General features: G+C 41.0%; 2 protein-coding genes across 3 annotated transcripts in view; one reads left to right on the top strand and one right to left on the bottom strand.

The window, feature by feature from the left end:
- The window catches only part of LOC126330326 (alpha-1,2-mannosyltransferase ALG9), a 120148-nt gene extending 112987 nt beyond the window's left edge, over window positions 1–7161 (bottom strand). The window contains exons 1-3 of the mRNA XM_049996348.1: window positions 6782–7161; window positions 6550–6706; window positions 844–1049 (exon numbers count right to left, since the gene is read on the bottom strand). Coding sequence (XP_049852305.1) covers window positions 844–1049; window positions 6550–6706; window positions 6782–6870 — 452 coding nt within the window. The 5' untranslated portion in view covers window positions 6871–7161. The remainder of the gene's footprint in view (window positions 1–843; window positions 1050–6549; window positions 6707–6781) is intronic.
- A 63-nt stretch (window positions 7162–7224) lies between these two features.
- Window positions 7225–15610, top strand: part of LOC126330342 (cilia- and flagella-associated protein 300-like) — a 139965-nt gene continuing 131579 nt past the window's right edge. For both annotated transcript variants that reach the window (XM_049996350.1, XM_049996349.1), the window contains exons 1-2: window positions 7225–7313; window positions 7385–7533. In XM_049996350.1, coding sequence (XP_049852307.1) covers window positions 7225–7313; window positions 7385–7533 — 238 coding nt within the window. The remainder of the gene's footprint in view (window positions 7314–7384; window positions 7534–15610) is intronic.

Genomic DNA, 15610 nt, shown 5'->3' with positions numbered 1-15610 from the left:
TTTTTATAATGGTATTCCAATGCCACACAGTGTCGTTTGATTTCAGTTAGAAAGATAGGGTTTTTCCAGTTTAGTTACAACAATCAACCACTGCATAGTTGAATTGAGATACAAGGAGTTCATTCACATCACTGAGGGAATGTGCAACTTGAATCCATTATTCTTCCCTGCAAATCATACTTGTGCTGATTAATTGTTCATCATGATAGCTCCTTATTTTCAATCTGCTGGTTTTCTTGTGTACGAAGTCAAACTTCTGTAATAAATTGATTCTTAAAGGGTGTGCCGGAATCTAGAAAGTCATTGACTCTAGGGACAACTTCTAAGTTCACATGTATGGAGCATGTATTGCAATATCTAAAGGCATTTGAATACACACACGTTTAATGAGGAGAGGACAGGAGTCTGGGCTCCCAAACATTAAAATGGATACCTATTTGCAACAACAGATGACCAACAGCTAGCATTCTGATTTTTACCCGTATTTTTTGTGAACACTATCTATTCCTTTCACATGTTGTATTTATTGCCTATTCTTCAGAAACATCTAGCACTACTTATTACATATTTTCTTAACAACCTACTCTCTGCTCAGCCATTTCTGAGACTTTCATTCATATTCTCTTTAATTTGCGAGGAAGGATTCTCTGATTTCAGTTTTTTAAATATAATCACAAAATTGAAATCTACAACTTAACATAAAAAGCTACATTGTACATACCTACTATATTTGCCTGCTGCTATTCATAAATCACACAAATAAACTGCAACCCCAATTGCATATTTCAGCAATGTTATCATTATTAATACGTCTATATTCACCAACATACAAAAATATCTTACTTGTAAAAGTAAACTTCACAAAAGGCACACAAGAGTCCCAAAAGGCATCTTGTGAAGTAAAAGATCAAGAGCCTGTTTGGCTGCAGTAAACGATGGTACAGCCATGCAGGTACCACATGGAGGAGAAGATACATGTATGAGCGGAGAGCATAGTTCGGACTATACTCCCAGGTTTGAAATCCTTTCCCAAATAGGAGGTAGTGGCTCTGAAAAAGAAAAAAATTATCAGCGACAAAATTCACGAACACACACACACACACACACACACACACACACACACACACACACACACACACACACACACACACACACACACAGCTCACTGCTGGTGATGCGATTGTGAAGTGGAAACACAAAGGAACAACCACAGCTAACTCAAGACCACACAGACCTCATGCACTGACAGATAGTAACCACCAAGCATTGTGGAGGGTGGTTGTAAAAAATGACTCTGTGCACGGAATTAAAAATGCTACAATGCTCAGGGCTGAATTTCCTCTGCCCTTTAAACTGATTTACCCAGTCAGTAATAGGGATATGACTTACAGTTTAATATAGACTCTGATGCATGGTGCAACTTGGAATTTTTCAGATTCCACAGATCATTTTCAGAGATAATAAAAATAATTACAGAGCAAAATTTGGTATTGACTACTGTAAGATTTAAACCACTGAGCTATTGATTTGTAGTCTGGCACTTATACAAACTATACGTTAATATACTGAAGATGTGGCAAATATATTCTTCAGAATGTTAATGTATTTAAGGATACATGTATCAATGGTAAAGTCCCATTAAACTTCATCATGATAGTGACAAACTCAAAATTGAAAGAGAACTCTTTCAAGGAGATCCCATATCGCCAAAAGTAATGTCGGAACTCATAGAGGAAATTTTTAGATTCCTAAAATGGGGAAACAATGACCAAATGGGGCATACCTGAACCCCTCTCATTTTGCTCATGACATTGTGCTACTTGCCTATAACACAGAAAAACTTTAGCTACAAGTAGGAAAACTTAAATGAATAAGATTGAGAGTGATCCAATATTTCTAAAACAATAAGATTGAAACAATGTATAACCGACATACTGAAAAGAAAATAGTACTGGAAAAAAAAGTTTTCGTATTTAGGGTAGTTGAATGGACGGACAGCAACAGAAAGACTAGAACTGAAATTGCCTTTTGTGCTTCTGATAAACCAAGTAAGTTGTAGCTTACAAAACTAAGCTTCTGGTGTACCTCAAAAGAAAAGTTTCATATCAATGGGTATTACTCATTTTGTTTTATGGCAGGGAACAGGAGCTTTAAATATGAAATCAGTATTAAAAAAATTAGGGCTTCTAAGTGAATAATAGAATGCATATTCGAAATTACTAACATACAAATGAAAACAAGCAAAATGATGAGAGGAATAGACTGGAGTTGAAGTTGTAATTATGACTGTAATTAAATGGGCAGGGCATTTAGCTAAGTAAATGTTTGGCAGATGAACCATAGAAATTCTTTACTGGATTTCGAGAAATAAAAAAAAGATTATGGCGACAACATTGAAAAATAGATAGACGACATTATTAGATATGATGAGAATAATTTGAATGCATAAACCTGGAGAATATACAGCATGTAAAAGTCTAGTGATGGCCTTAATCCAATAGTGATGACTAACAGATTATGATGGTACTAATGAGGATACTAGGTTGAATCAGTGCCATGTTTCTGAAGACCATTACAACAGATTTTGTTAATGTCTCCTGATTTTCTTGAAAAGGAGAATAATTCCAGCATAGTTCCAGTTCTGCAGAACTGTCTTCCCCTGCAGAATTCTGTAAATAACTTGGGACATTCATTTTGGATTACTTTTCTTCTAGTTTTAATTATTTTTATTGGAACATCATCATCAATTTGTCTTTTTGCACAGCTAAACTGACTTTACACACCTTATCTGGCATTACTCCCAGAAATTCATTACTTCCAAGAATCATGTTCCTCTTATTGCTTGCTTGTAACTTGCACCTACTGTGCAATAATTTCTTTATTCCAAATGATATTTCCTTTCCTTTTAACTTCTTTGTGCCAGTAGAACCTTTTGCAGTTTGAATATGTTCATTTATTAAATCATTGGCATTTCTGTCTGCATCTGGGATCCAGATACTGAACTTGCAGTGTAATTTATTCTGGTATATCTCCCTATTCTTAAATCTAATCCACATAATTTTCAGTTCTTATCTCCTACTTAATGAGTCTGTTTCTTCTCAGATTTACATCTAACTTCACTCTACATCTCGAGAGTCTACGATCAGTTCCCATTCTTAAGTGTTTTTTGTCCAACACACCTGTACAAGTTCTTTATTGTTTGCTAAAACAGATCAATTCAGTTTTAGTCAGACTCAGCCCATTCTAAAATACTATTTATTCTGTTTATTTATTTCTAGAAGAATGTGTTGACAACAAGCATATTTCTTCTTGGTCTTCTTGGCAAAATCTACTAACATGTGATTTCTGCTACTATGTACAAAGTTTCCAAATAAAAAACATACTTTGTCTTTTCTCTTATTTCCACACTGGAATTCCCTGATATCATCTGATTAGTGGGATTTATTGACATCTAATCAGTTTCTGTAACTCTTTGTATATGTTGTATAGCACTGTATTGGAATGTGTGCATAATGGTGCAGTGATGGTAATGACTGCAATGGCATGTTCATTTTATTTTGAAACATATCTTGCTATTTTGGCTGAGATTCCTTCATTATCAGTAATTTATTGTCCCAAATAAAAACTGGATTTTTTAAGCCCATGTCACTTTCTATGTAGGCAAATTCTGTACACCTGCTTGCAGGTGTAGAGGAAGATGGGCTTGCCCACAACCTGCAGCCACTGGCCTAGTTTTCTGTTTTCTCAGTCCAGTACTCCCAATATTCTTTCACCTGGATAAGAATACCAGCATTCTGGGAACTCGAAGATGGTAATTGGTCCTCTGACATTAGCACCCTTGGTTCACTAGCCTGCCAGTACATGAATTACATGAAGAGTAAACCTAGACAGAATTCTGCTCACAGAAGCCTCGGTCCAGTCCTGAGTGCTTTCAAATCTCAGAGCTTGTGATGAATATGACAGTTCTCATACTGATCACGCACAGGTGGTGAACTTAGTTAAATATTGTCATTTAGCAGTGAGATTGGTAATACATTTCATCTAGAGGATTGCATACAATGACTTACCATGCCATATGCAGCGTACATCAGCAGCCCAACTACATTTGATCTCCACATAGTAAAATTTCTATTCTTCAGAAAAAGAGGTTTTACATAGTTACAGGCATTCAAGCACTTCCTGTTGCTGATTTAAACATGTACGGATGATCAAAAGCAGAAAAGCTGAGGGAGGAGATTAAATCCTATGGTCCCATAGCACATGGAAATGTTGAGAAGGTGTGGCAGGTGAATGGTGGTGGTGGTTAGTCTTTAACGTCCCGTTGACAACGAGGTCATTAGAGACAGAGCGCAAGCTCGGGTTAGGGGAGGATTGGGAAGACAATCGGCCGTGCCCTTTCAAAGGCACCATCCCGGAATTTGCCTGAAATGATTTAGGGAAATCACGGAAAACCTAAATCAGGATGGCTGGAGATGGGATTGAACCATTGTCCTCCCGAATGCGAGTCCAGAGTGCTAACCACTGCGCCACCTCGCTCGGTGCAGGTGAATGAATGCATAAACAGTACCAAGTGAGGGCAAGAGGGTGATGTTTGGAAGGGAGCTACAAGGATATAAAATGGGGGTGGTAATGGTAATGACTTTGAAGGTGAGTGATGCGGTCTTAAAAGAAGAGTCTTGTGAATGATATTTTTCACTTCAGGCTATGATAAAGTGCACTCAAAGCCCTGGAAAATAATAAAATAATACAATTCAGATTGTTTCTTCATAGGAATTCAGTAGCAGTGGTGCAGGAGGGAAGAGCTTTGCAAGAGATATGTTTAAAAACCACAAAAGAAAAGTTCTCCATGTCTTTATTAATACTGACAAGACCTCCAGAACATCTGGTAATGTACGTTTGCTAATGAGAAAAAAAAGTAAATAATTCATCACCCAGAATGTTTGATTCTTTGATTTTTACCTGTTTTTATTGCAGAGGAAAAGTTCTGATGGGAATGACTGGAATATTTAGACACAGAACAAGTTATCACCATTTACGCAGACAGATGATGCAATGAGGCTGAAGCAGTTAATATTTATACTGGCTACTCCATCAGTATGTTAAGTCTACAGTACTTGGTCCATATACCAAACAAACTACCTCATATTATCAATTACAGTGTCAGCTACAGTAAAAATGGAACTTGGAAAATGTTGTTATGTATTTTTTTAACTAACAAAAAACTTGTCCAAGGTTGAAATGAAATTAATCCAAAACAAATAATAACATCTTGGGATCAAACCTCAATCCTTTAGATTTGCAAGCAATGCTTACTGACTGAAACGTCATACCACAAAATGAAATGCAGTAACATTCATACTGAAAAACATAGCTTGTCAGTTGAGTTTGTACCCAGCACGACCAATTTCCAGAATGAATCTTCCATGAAGTTTCTACATGATTAATTACTCATAGTTCATAATGTTTGGGGACAATGATCACTATTGTTAAAAGCTATACTATTCTAGCGTACCCATCAAATTTATCACAAATTGCAGTTTCAAAACTTTTATAAAATGGTTGGTATGAGGCTTTCAGGTCTTTAAATATGCTCTAGCAGTTAACTGGCCTGTTGAGCCATCTATTAGACAATAGGTCCTAGTAATAATCATCACTGCTGTAATGGTTTTTAGTTTTAGTCAACAAATAACGTTATATCCGTAAGTTTTATGCTTTGAACTGAAGTTTGTGTTTGGTCCTGGAGCATCTCTTGCAATAATTAAATTCATGTTTTTGTTATGGTGTGGAAGAACTAATTGCTTTCAGTGTATAGATAACTACCTTGTGAAAAGCACACACCATTTCTCAAGAAATTAAGCTGACAGATATGTTTTACTACAATTATGACTATTTTCACATTAATCTTTCTTTTCTAAAACAATTAAAAAAGAATTACATATCACATCTTCAGCACTGGACAACAATCAGTCTTTTATTACTAATCCTCCAAAGTGAGTGTCATGTTGTTTGTCTGAGGGTATGTTTATTAGAATACTTTTCACCTGCTGCTGCTCAATCTAATATAGGTCTAAGTAAAAGACCATGCAAGATATAGGAAACCAATTAAAAGTGTTTGAAAGCGGGCATTGGAAACACGGCAAGACAGAAGGTGTCAACATTATGACAAACTATACGCATACGGTTTGCTGCCTGGAAATTATTTACCACACAACGGACCATTCAAAAACTCTGGCTATACTACAGTTTGGGAAAGTGTCCATCGTCACGGAAACACAGTAATTAAAGGAAAGTACTGCAAGGAATAAGGAACGATAAAACTTATTTCACAAATGGCAACGAAGTTATTACCAAATCGGTGGACGTAAAGTAATATCAAGGAACTGTCAGTGCAACAGCAACAACTACTACTATTTACTACTACAAATACTACAACTTCGAATGACTTGGCTGCCTGCCTTGTAATACCGGTACCTAAAACGGTAACCCGTGCGTAAATCATGGCTTTGGTGTACGCAAATTCTTAGCAACTTGAAACAGTTTGTCACTCACTGGTTCCCAGTAGTTGTATGTTTCGTCGCAGTCAGAAATGTGGCTCCAAATTGCTGCACAAAATCGTGCAGAAAGTAGTGCCTTAAATGCGGTTTCGCCACTTGGATAGACAATACCCATATCAGACGGACTTGGCGCAGGATTATATTCTTCTCGCCTAAAACACAAGAGTTCAATTTCACGACTTTCATTCATAACTTTTACAGAGTAAGAAGATCGTTTACTCAAAGACCTGGAATTTCCTGATGATTTGCGTCCACTTATTTTTTTAATATCCTTGCGACTATGGGCATGATTACGCTGGCGTATTGATGGGGACATGGTTGTATCAGGTTAAAGTTCATAAACGTGTCACAGACATACGTCAACAACACAATACAGCTGTTGTTTACACACAAACCGCTTCCTTCGATCAAGCCGGTCAGCTGCGATCGGTGATCTCTGGTGTCAAGGATATTAAAAACTTATCATACTACTCTTAGCGAATTACAAGCATATATAGTGAATAGGATTATTCCTGCTGTAACTCATTAAATAACCATACTGAAGGTACAAATGTATACGTTCTCTCATCAGTAGTCACCTATGTCTGTGGCCACACCAAAACTAAAATACCCAACAGAACGAAAGAGCCGGCTAATACTTCGTTGCTAGGCAGCATATTCTCCAAGAATCATGGAGGAAACTTACACTTTCATATATGTGCCGAACCGAGAGTTCAATACTTTTAAAAAGAAAGACGTAGCCGAACTGTTAATGAAATGGTTGGTAAATGCGAGGTTGGACATTAATTGTTTTTGATACAAAACATTACATTTCTCTCGTATTTCTGCAGGTCAATGAAAGACAATCTCAGATTTCAGACCTACTGCTTCAATCAACCATTTCAAACGTATCGGAAAAATGATTTAATAGAAGCATTTCTTAAGGACCAGACTGTGATAGCGTCATTGGATTGCTTCCAACAATATTGGAAGCCTCGCGGTAAGTTTATTTGGTTTTTGTTACAAAAAAAGAAAAAAAGTCAAAAACAAAAAATCCATCGTGGAAGGAATACTGCATTTACATTTACACGGTACAATGAACATTGTATCTATGTTTTGAACCTACTTTGCTCATCCTAGAACTTAGTTCTCCACCAGTGCCGTATCTTTTATGTTTATTACATGCTCAAGATTTTTTCTAATGAATAACGGTTTTAGTCAGTTAAGCTTAGCTTCCATTAAAAAAACTATGTTTATAGATTAATGACATAAGCAGTGCTTTAATATTTAAAACCACCCTTTTCGACGACGGAAATGCTGTTTAATGGACGCACATAAAAATGCACATCTTTATCGTATTTTTTTAGGACACTAGAATACAAACACGACAATGTTTCAGGTGATAGTGTCACAAGCAGCATAACATTACTACAGAGCTTTATTTATCAGGACTGTAGCAGATAAGCAGCGTAACACATTAGTCGGTTTGTTGACGCAATACATTATTTCGCAGAGTCGACAAAACGCTCTCGAAGTCAACAAATGTGGCTTCCGGCGTCATGGGGCCATTGTATTTAGTATGAATACAATCTCAGTCAGGTTCAACACAACGGAAGTAGAGACTTCCACCAGCAAGAAGTTGCGAGGTTTTCTTCATGGTTTTGGAGAGAGGTTCAGCACTGACGCGGAAATATTATTTTGTAAACTGTGTGAAGTTAGCGTAGAAAACCGCTTTAATGTGCATCACTGTAATACAACCAAACACAGCAATTATGTGAAGAGAAGTGCTGAAAATGATGGCAGACTAACACTTCATTCGAACAGACCACCATCAACCTTTTAATCACTCTTCTAGGACTTGAGTGAGTGATGGTGCCTTGCAACATACCACTGCAATCTTAGTTTGCGAGATTTTTTATTTTGAAATTTGGGACTGCTTCGCTGGACACCCAGCGTATGGCTTTGTGTACATGCCCTGCATCGCCCCCTAAACCACTGGCTCAGTTCGATGCACATACTAGGGCGCCCATGCTCTGCGGGACCGCACCCCCCCCCCCCCCCCTAATATAGAGTTACCAGGTGTATTTTTTCAAGAAAATGATTAAAAGTCAGTATTACACATGTTTTTAATAGTGTCCGAAAATTACCTTTTTTTGCAACTACATGCAAATCACTATACATATTCCAAAATAATAAAAGTACTCCAGATCTAGTTCCCCTCCTTGCACATGGGCACCCTTGACACATACTGCTTGGGAATCAGCACTGTGGGGAGGGGGGGGGGAAGGGGGATTAGAACCTCATAGCTTCCACAGGAGCAGAGATGTGGCTGAAAAATGGCTTCCAACGGTTGTTATCTAGGCTTCTCTGCATGACAGGAGTTTTGTGTAGGTAGTATCTGCATGCATTGCAATGGCTACACCTGCAGATGGGCACAATTGAGCAGAGGGGGAGCAGGAGATGGGTAGTCAGAGGTGGGAGGATGAGGTGGAGAGAAAGGAGAATGGGAAGATGGACAGTGGACAGACAGAGAGGTGGGAGTAGGAGATGAATGTAGAGAGAGGAGGAGGAGGAGATGGACAGGAGGTGAGAAGAGACTAGCATAGACAGATGAGAAGAGGTGGACTGATAGAGAAGGAAGGAGGAACTGGAGATGCAGAGAGTTTGGAGAAGATGGGCAGAGAGGGAGGGTGGAGAAAGAGATGAATGGATAGAGATGGGAGGAAGAGACAGACAGTGAGTGAGAGGGAGGAGACGGTGGACAGATAGAGGGCAAGGATAGGATTGTCAGAGATTGGGGTTAGAGGAAATGAACTGAGAGAGGGTGAAAGGAAGCTGGCCTGAGAGACTGCCCAGGAGGAGATTGGGATATATAGTGAGGAGGATTAGATGGAGAGAGGACTGTCAGAGATAGAGGGTGGATGAGGTGGACTAAGAGACAGAGGGGGAGATCGGCACAAAGAAAGGAGAGGAAATGGACAGAGAGGGGTGAGGTGAGATGGTCATTGAGAGGGAGCAGATCAGATGGACAGAGATAGGGGAGATGAATTGAGGAGGAGGAATCAGACAGAGGGCAGTGGAGATGGAGATGGGAAGAGAGAGGGAAAAGAAAGAAAATGATATAGACATCTGGTATGTGTATCAAATGAACCATCGATACATATACTGTGGCGACAATACTTCCACAGTGTGAGGAAAGTTGATGCAGTTAGAAATGCTTCAGATGGTTTTCACCAGCGAAGCCCTATCAACGAAAATAATCAAAATAATAGCTGTAAACACAGCACCATTTTGTTGATATGTCACTGCAAAGACAGTTCCCATTATTTACTTTACAGTTACATACTGGAATAAATAAACTCTCTATAACTCCTGCACAGAGGTGGACAGAGTGACGAACACATAATGGACAGAGCCATCAGAAGAAGCTAGTGTATACGTAAAAAAGTGGATGTATGTACGTGTGTATGTCCAACATCTCCTCCTAAAACACTAGATCAGTTTCAACCAAATTTGGGCATGTCTGACTGTAGAGAGGGGAGAGTAGGAGATGGTTAGTGAGAGGGGATGGATGAGATGGGTAGAGAAAGGGTGGGGGGCGGGAGGAGACAGACAAAGAAATAGGGGAGGAGGAGATGGACAGATGGAGAGGCAGGTATAGGACTTGGACACAGAGGGAGGGGCAGGAGGAGACACAGAGACAGAGAGAGGTGGGGAAGGAGGTGCACAGATAACAGTCAGAGGGTGAGGTGGACAGAGAGAGGGAGCAGGAGAAGATAGACAGACAGAGTAGCAGGATAGATAGTTATGGGGTAGTATGAGAGGGAGAGAGAGACAGACAAGACAAGGAGATGGGCTGGGGGATGGAGAAGGGGAAGTTGGCCTGAGAGACTGGGTAGGAGGATACTGGCAGACAGAGTGAAGAAAGGGAAATGATTAGAGATGGGGGAGGAAGAGGTGGAGAGAAAGAGAGGGGGAGGAGGAGATGGAAAGAGAGAGAAGGTGAAGGAATGGACCAAGAAGTATGAGGATGGATAGTTATGGAAAGAGGGAGGATGAGATGGACCAATAGAGGGGATATGGACACAGAGCTGTGGAGATGTGGATATAGATGGAGAGACAGTGGACGAGAAGATGACAGAGGAGGGAGGAGGCAGAGGATATGGTGCTGTAAAGACAGTTCAAATAAGATTCAAATTACACCATTTATAATTACAGGTTGGACTAAATAAACTCTCCACATCTCCGGCATATAGAGCCAGGGAGGGAAAGAAGTGGACTGAGTGAATGTGTTGAGGAGTTGCATCCAATTTAAGTATAGAATGTGTATGTGGGTCAGGCTACCAAGAAAAGTCTGATATATGTCTATAAAGCAGAGTGTAAGTATGTATGTCCAGTATGTTCTCTCAAACCTCTTACCTATTTCAGCCAAATTTAGCACACAAACAGAAGTTTCGGGAGTATCAGCCCTATGGTGTTTATAACCTCCTAGCTCCAATGGCAGCGAAGATGTGGCATAAACATGTTTTTTCCAGTGCCATATGTGTAGGCTGTCCTGAATGACAGACACGTTGTTCTGTATAACAGACACATTGTCCTGTATGACAGACACGTTGTGTTGGAGTAGTAACCTATTGCTCTATTAGGGTAAGGTTGGGGATGAATACGGGATGGAATGGACAGAGAGGAGAGGAGAAAGAGATGATAGGCAGAGAGAGGACCAGAGGCGGTGGACAGAGAGGGGGGGCTGAAAGAGTTGGCCAAAGAGAAGAGGGTAACAGGGGATGGTCAGAAAGCAGGAGCAGGAGGGGAACAGGTAGATAGGGAGGATATAGATGACAAGAGGGGGAAATCAATAGAGACAGGGGGAAGGAGATAGGAACAGAGAGGCAGGAAGAAGAAAGTGAGTAGGAAGAATGTGGAGGAGCAGATGGATATAGGGAGTGGAGCAGGAGAAGATGGAAAGGTGGGGCAAGGGATTGTGGAAAGAAAGAGAGGAAGGAGGGGGAGATGGGCAGATAGAGAGGCAGGAGGAGTAGGTGGGTAGAGAGATAGGGAGGGAGAGATGGACAGAGGGGGGAGTGAGGATGAGATGAACAGAAATGGGATGAGAAAGTGATAGATGGAGAAAGGAGAGAGGTGTAGGGACAGGAAGAGGTGAGACAGGTATGGTCAGAGGAGGTTGTGGGCCAAGACGAAGGGGAGAGAAAGAGAGGTGCTCATTATATGTAACAAATGCATATGTAGGAAAAGCTGCAGGTATCAAGCTAGTCTATATCTTTATTTATTTATTTCTCCCCTCTATATGTATAAAGCAGAGTGTATGTCAGGGATCTCCTGCCAAACCCGTGGATCAATTACAACCAAATTTGGAACAGAAACAGCAGGTCTTGTAAGTATCAGCACTGTGGGGTTTAATAACCTTCCAGATCCAATAGGAGCAAAGATATGGGCAAGAATGTGTTTGTCCAGCCCCTGCCATATAGGCTGTCCTACACAACAGGTGTGGCAATAGGATCAGCCTGACCTACCTTCGTGCTTTGCTGTGCAGCCTACACATTAGTTGCATGCAATGGGTTCCCAGCCCATATAATATACAGAGAGAGGGGAGGGAGCTGGACAGATAGAAGTTAGAGGAGATGGACAGTGAGTGATTGGTGTGGAGCAGTAGACAGACAGAGAAGGCAGGGAAGAGAAGATGGACAGGGAGAGGGGAGGGAGGTTGAGATAGACAGAGGGAAGAGGGCAGGAGGGTATGGGTACAGAGAGGGGGCAGACGGTGTTTTTCAGAGAGGGGTGTAGGAGGACATGGGCAAAGGGGAATTAGGTATAGATGGGTCAGAGGGGGGTTGGGGGGTGGGGGCTAAGAGGAGATTGACAGAGGGAGGAGAAAGGCATTGACAGAGAGATGGACAAGAAAGAGATGGTGAGAGAGAGGGGTTGGAGGAGATGAGAAGAGTGACGGAGGAGGAGATGGAACAAGAATGGGGGAAGGAGGAGATGTGTGCAATATGTGTCAAACTTGCATACAGGTGAAGCCATGGGGAAAGGCTGGTACATCGATCGAAATGTATAAAGTTGAGGATGTGTATGTATGTGTAAGAACACCTAGACTGGAACAGTCCACATTCTACACACAAACTAGTTGCCTGGTGAGAACCAACATAAGGTGCTCATAATCTTTTTACTAACTGTGGAGCTACAGCCATGTGTGGTTTTTTAGCCCATGCTGTATTTGCTGCCCTTCATGATAAGTGTGTTGTGTGAGAGAATATCGATCTGCTGTGCAGAGCAGCCTACACAACAGGGAAAAGAAACGGTTTTCCTACCTCCAACGTGTAGGCTGTCCAGCACAACAGGCATGCTGCGTTGGAGTAGTATCGGCCTGTTTTATCAACCTACTTTGCATGGCAGCCTTTACCATAAGGGGAAAAAAGGATTTTCAATATAGACTGTGCTGCACGAGAGGTGTGTTGTGGGAGTACTAGCAGCCTGCTGTATTGGCCTCTTTTGCAGGGGCTGCATGTGCAGATAGGCTTGCTTGGGGGAAGGTTGAGATGAATAGAAGAGGAGATAGAGAAAGAGGGGGGCAGGAGGGGATGGATAGGGAGAGAAGGGGCAGAAGGGGATGGATAGGGAGAGAGGGGGCAGGAAGGGTTGTAGAGACATAGAGGGAGTGGAGGATCAGATGAACAAAGAGAGAGAGGAGGTGGAGGAGATGGACAGAGAGAGAAGAGGATGAGATAGACAGTGGAAGATGGTGGAGGAGATGGAGAGAAAGAGGGGAGAGGATGAACAGAGAGAATTGGGAGGGTGGGATGGACAGATAGGGAGGTGAGGAAGTGATGGGCAGGCAGTGGATGGAGGAGGATATGGAGTGAGGGAGGAAGATATGATCAGAACAGTCAAACAGATGGTGCAAGGGACATTGACAAAGAAAGTGGGAGGGCAGATGGAGAAACAGAGTTTAAAAGGCAGAGGAGATGGATAGATGGAGGTGGGAGGTAGACAGAGATAGATGGGGAAGGAGATGTGTGCAGTATAATTGTCAAATGTGTATGCTAGCAAAGCTGCTGGGAAAAGTTTGCACTGTACCCATACACAGTACAAAAACGGATGTATGTGCTTGCATTTTTATGTGTGCTCCACTTCTTCTCTAAACCACTGGATCGATTTCAACTGAACTTCGTACATACTTACCTTACTGTAAGGCAACAAAAGCTGTTGGGGTGAGAAACACCTACCTATGAAAGGGGTGAGGGTATGGATGAGAATGACGTCATAAATACTGGGATGCATGAAGAACTGCTGCATTGTACATGGCATTTACAGTTATTACTTCATTGCTACTACATTTGCAGTACATTTTGCAGGTAGTCACCACTTATGTTGCTTAATATTCCTACAAAATTGTGTCATTGTGTAACAGGTAGTTCAGGAGATATGATGTCATAAACATTATTCATAAAGCCTGATTCTGTGCGGTATGGACATAGAAGTACAGCTATAAATAAATATCTGGACAATGCCAGGGTTTTCTGCTAGTATGTACAGGGAGTGGCAAAAAGATCTGATGGTTTTTGAGTACAAATAGCACAAATGTTAAGAGTGATAAATATGTTTCATTGGTTATTATAGAATGGTGTTAATGGAAATTAAAGAAAGTAACACTGGAACAACGGATTTCATCAGTTTAAGACTTGAAGATGACGTCCTTCAAATGGTACCCTTCTGTGATGAAGCACTCTTCCAGTTTCACACCAAAACTGTCGAACACCTTCACTAACATTGCAGAGGCAGGTTGTCGATTTCTTGAGTTACAGCCACCTTAAGTTTGCCCAATGTGTGGGGCTTGTTTGTGTATACTCTTGATTTCAAGAAATCCCACAAGAAAAAATCACAAACGCTTAGATCAGGAGAGCATGCTGCCCATGCAATATCCCCAAAACACGAGGGTACTCGGCCACAAAACTTACTTTTCAAAATGTCTATTACCTCATTGGCTGTGTGGTCAGTTGCCCCATCCTGCTGGAACCACATACTACTGTGCACTAAGCGTTTCTCTGAAATTGATGGATCAGGAAGTTTTGTAACATCAACGGATAATGTGAATTGACCATAACAGTTTGACCACCCTCTTCAAAGAAGTATGGCCCAATGACAAGTTTTTGTTACACCACACCACACAGTGACCTTAGGACTATGCAAAGGACATTCCTGCAGTTCTTCAGGATTTGTAGCTGACCAATAATGAAAGTTCTGTTTATTTATATAACCATCCAGATGAAAATGCACCTCGTCACTCATCATGAAATTTTTTTCAGCTGTAATCAAATCAGTCAATTGTTCTGAAAATGCTTTTCACTTTGCATTATAATTGGGCTTTGACTGCTGAAGAATAGCCATTTTGTATGGATGGAAATGCAGACTGAAGCACAAAATTCGTCTTACCAAGTAGTCAGACATATACAAAACAGCAGCTTGTTGACATGTCAGCTGCCAAGGTCTGGCTTCCACAGCTTCTCTTATTCTGTCTGTATGCTCTGGCATCTGGGCTGACCTTGGATGGCCTGTCAACTTCCGTTTCAATGCTGAACCAGTAGCTCTGAAGCTACTCACCCACAGCATAATTGTGTTGCATGTCAGAAGTTTTCCTCATGGACCTAAATTAAAATGCCTACAGAATTGCTGCAGCACAGCAGTACAGGAATTGTTACTTTTAAAAAATGCCTTGACAACAAATCTGCGATGCTCAACTGGCCACTTCTCCATGGCTGCTAAAAATGTCCACATGTAGTGTCTGAAACGTGCCTATACCCATTACCCTCCGCCCCGCGCACCACCACCACCTACTCGCTCAACTGTGTGTCAATGAAAAGTGCCAGATCATTTTGCTGCTTCTTGTATATAAAGCTGAGTGTGTGTGCATATGTATGTGTAGGAACTTATCCCAGGCTCCTGGTCCAAAGTGAGCCAAATTTGAGACACAAATCCTTTGCTCCCACACCACCAACATAGGGGGTATATTATGCTCTAGCTTTCATGTATATGAGGATACAGACATGCATGTTGTTTAA

Source organism: Schistocerca gregaria, chromosome 2, assembly GCF_023897955.1.
Source record: "Schistocerca gregaria isolate iqSchGreg1 chromosome 2, iqSchGreg1.2, whole genome shotgun sequence".
NCBI classification, from domain to species: domain Eukaryota; kingdom Metazoa; phylum Arthropoda; class Insecta; order Orthoptera; family Acrididae; genus Schistocerca; species Schistocerca gregaria.
Note: the sequence above shows the minus strand (reverse complement) of the source record. Positions and strands in the feature narration are given on the sequence as shown.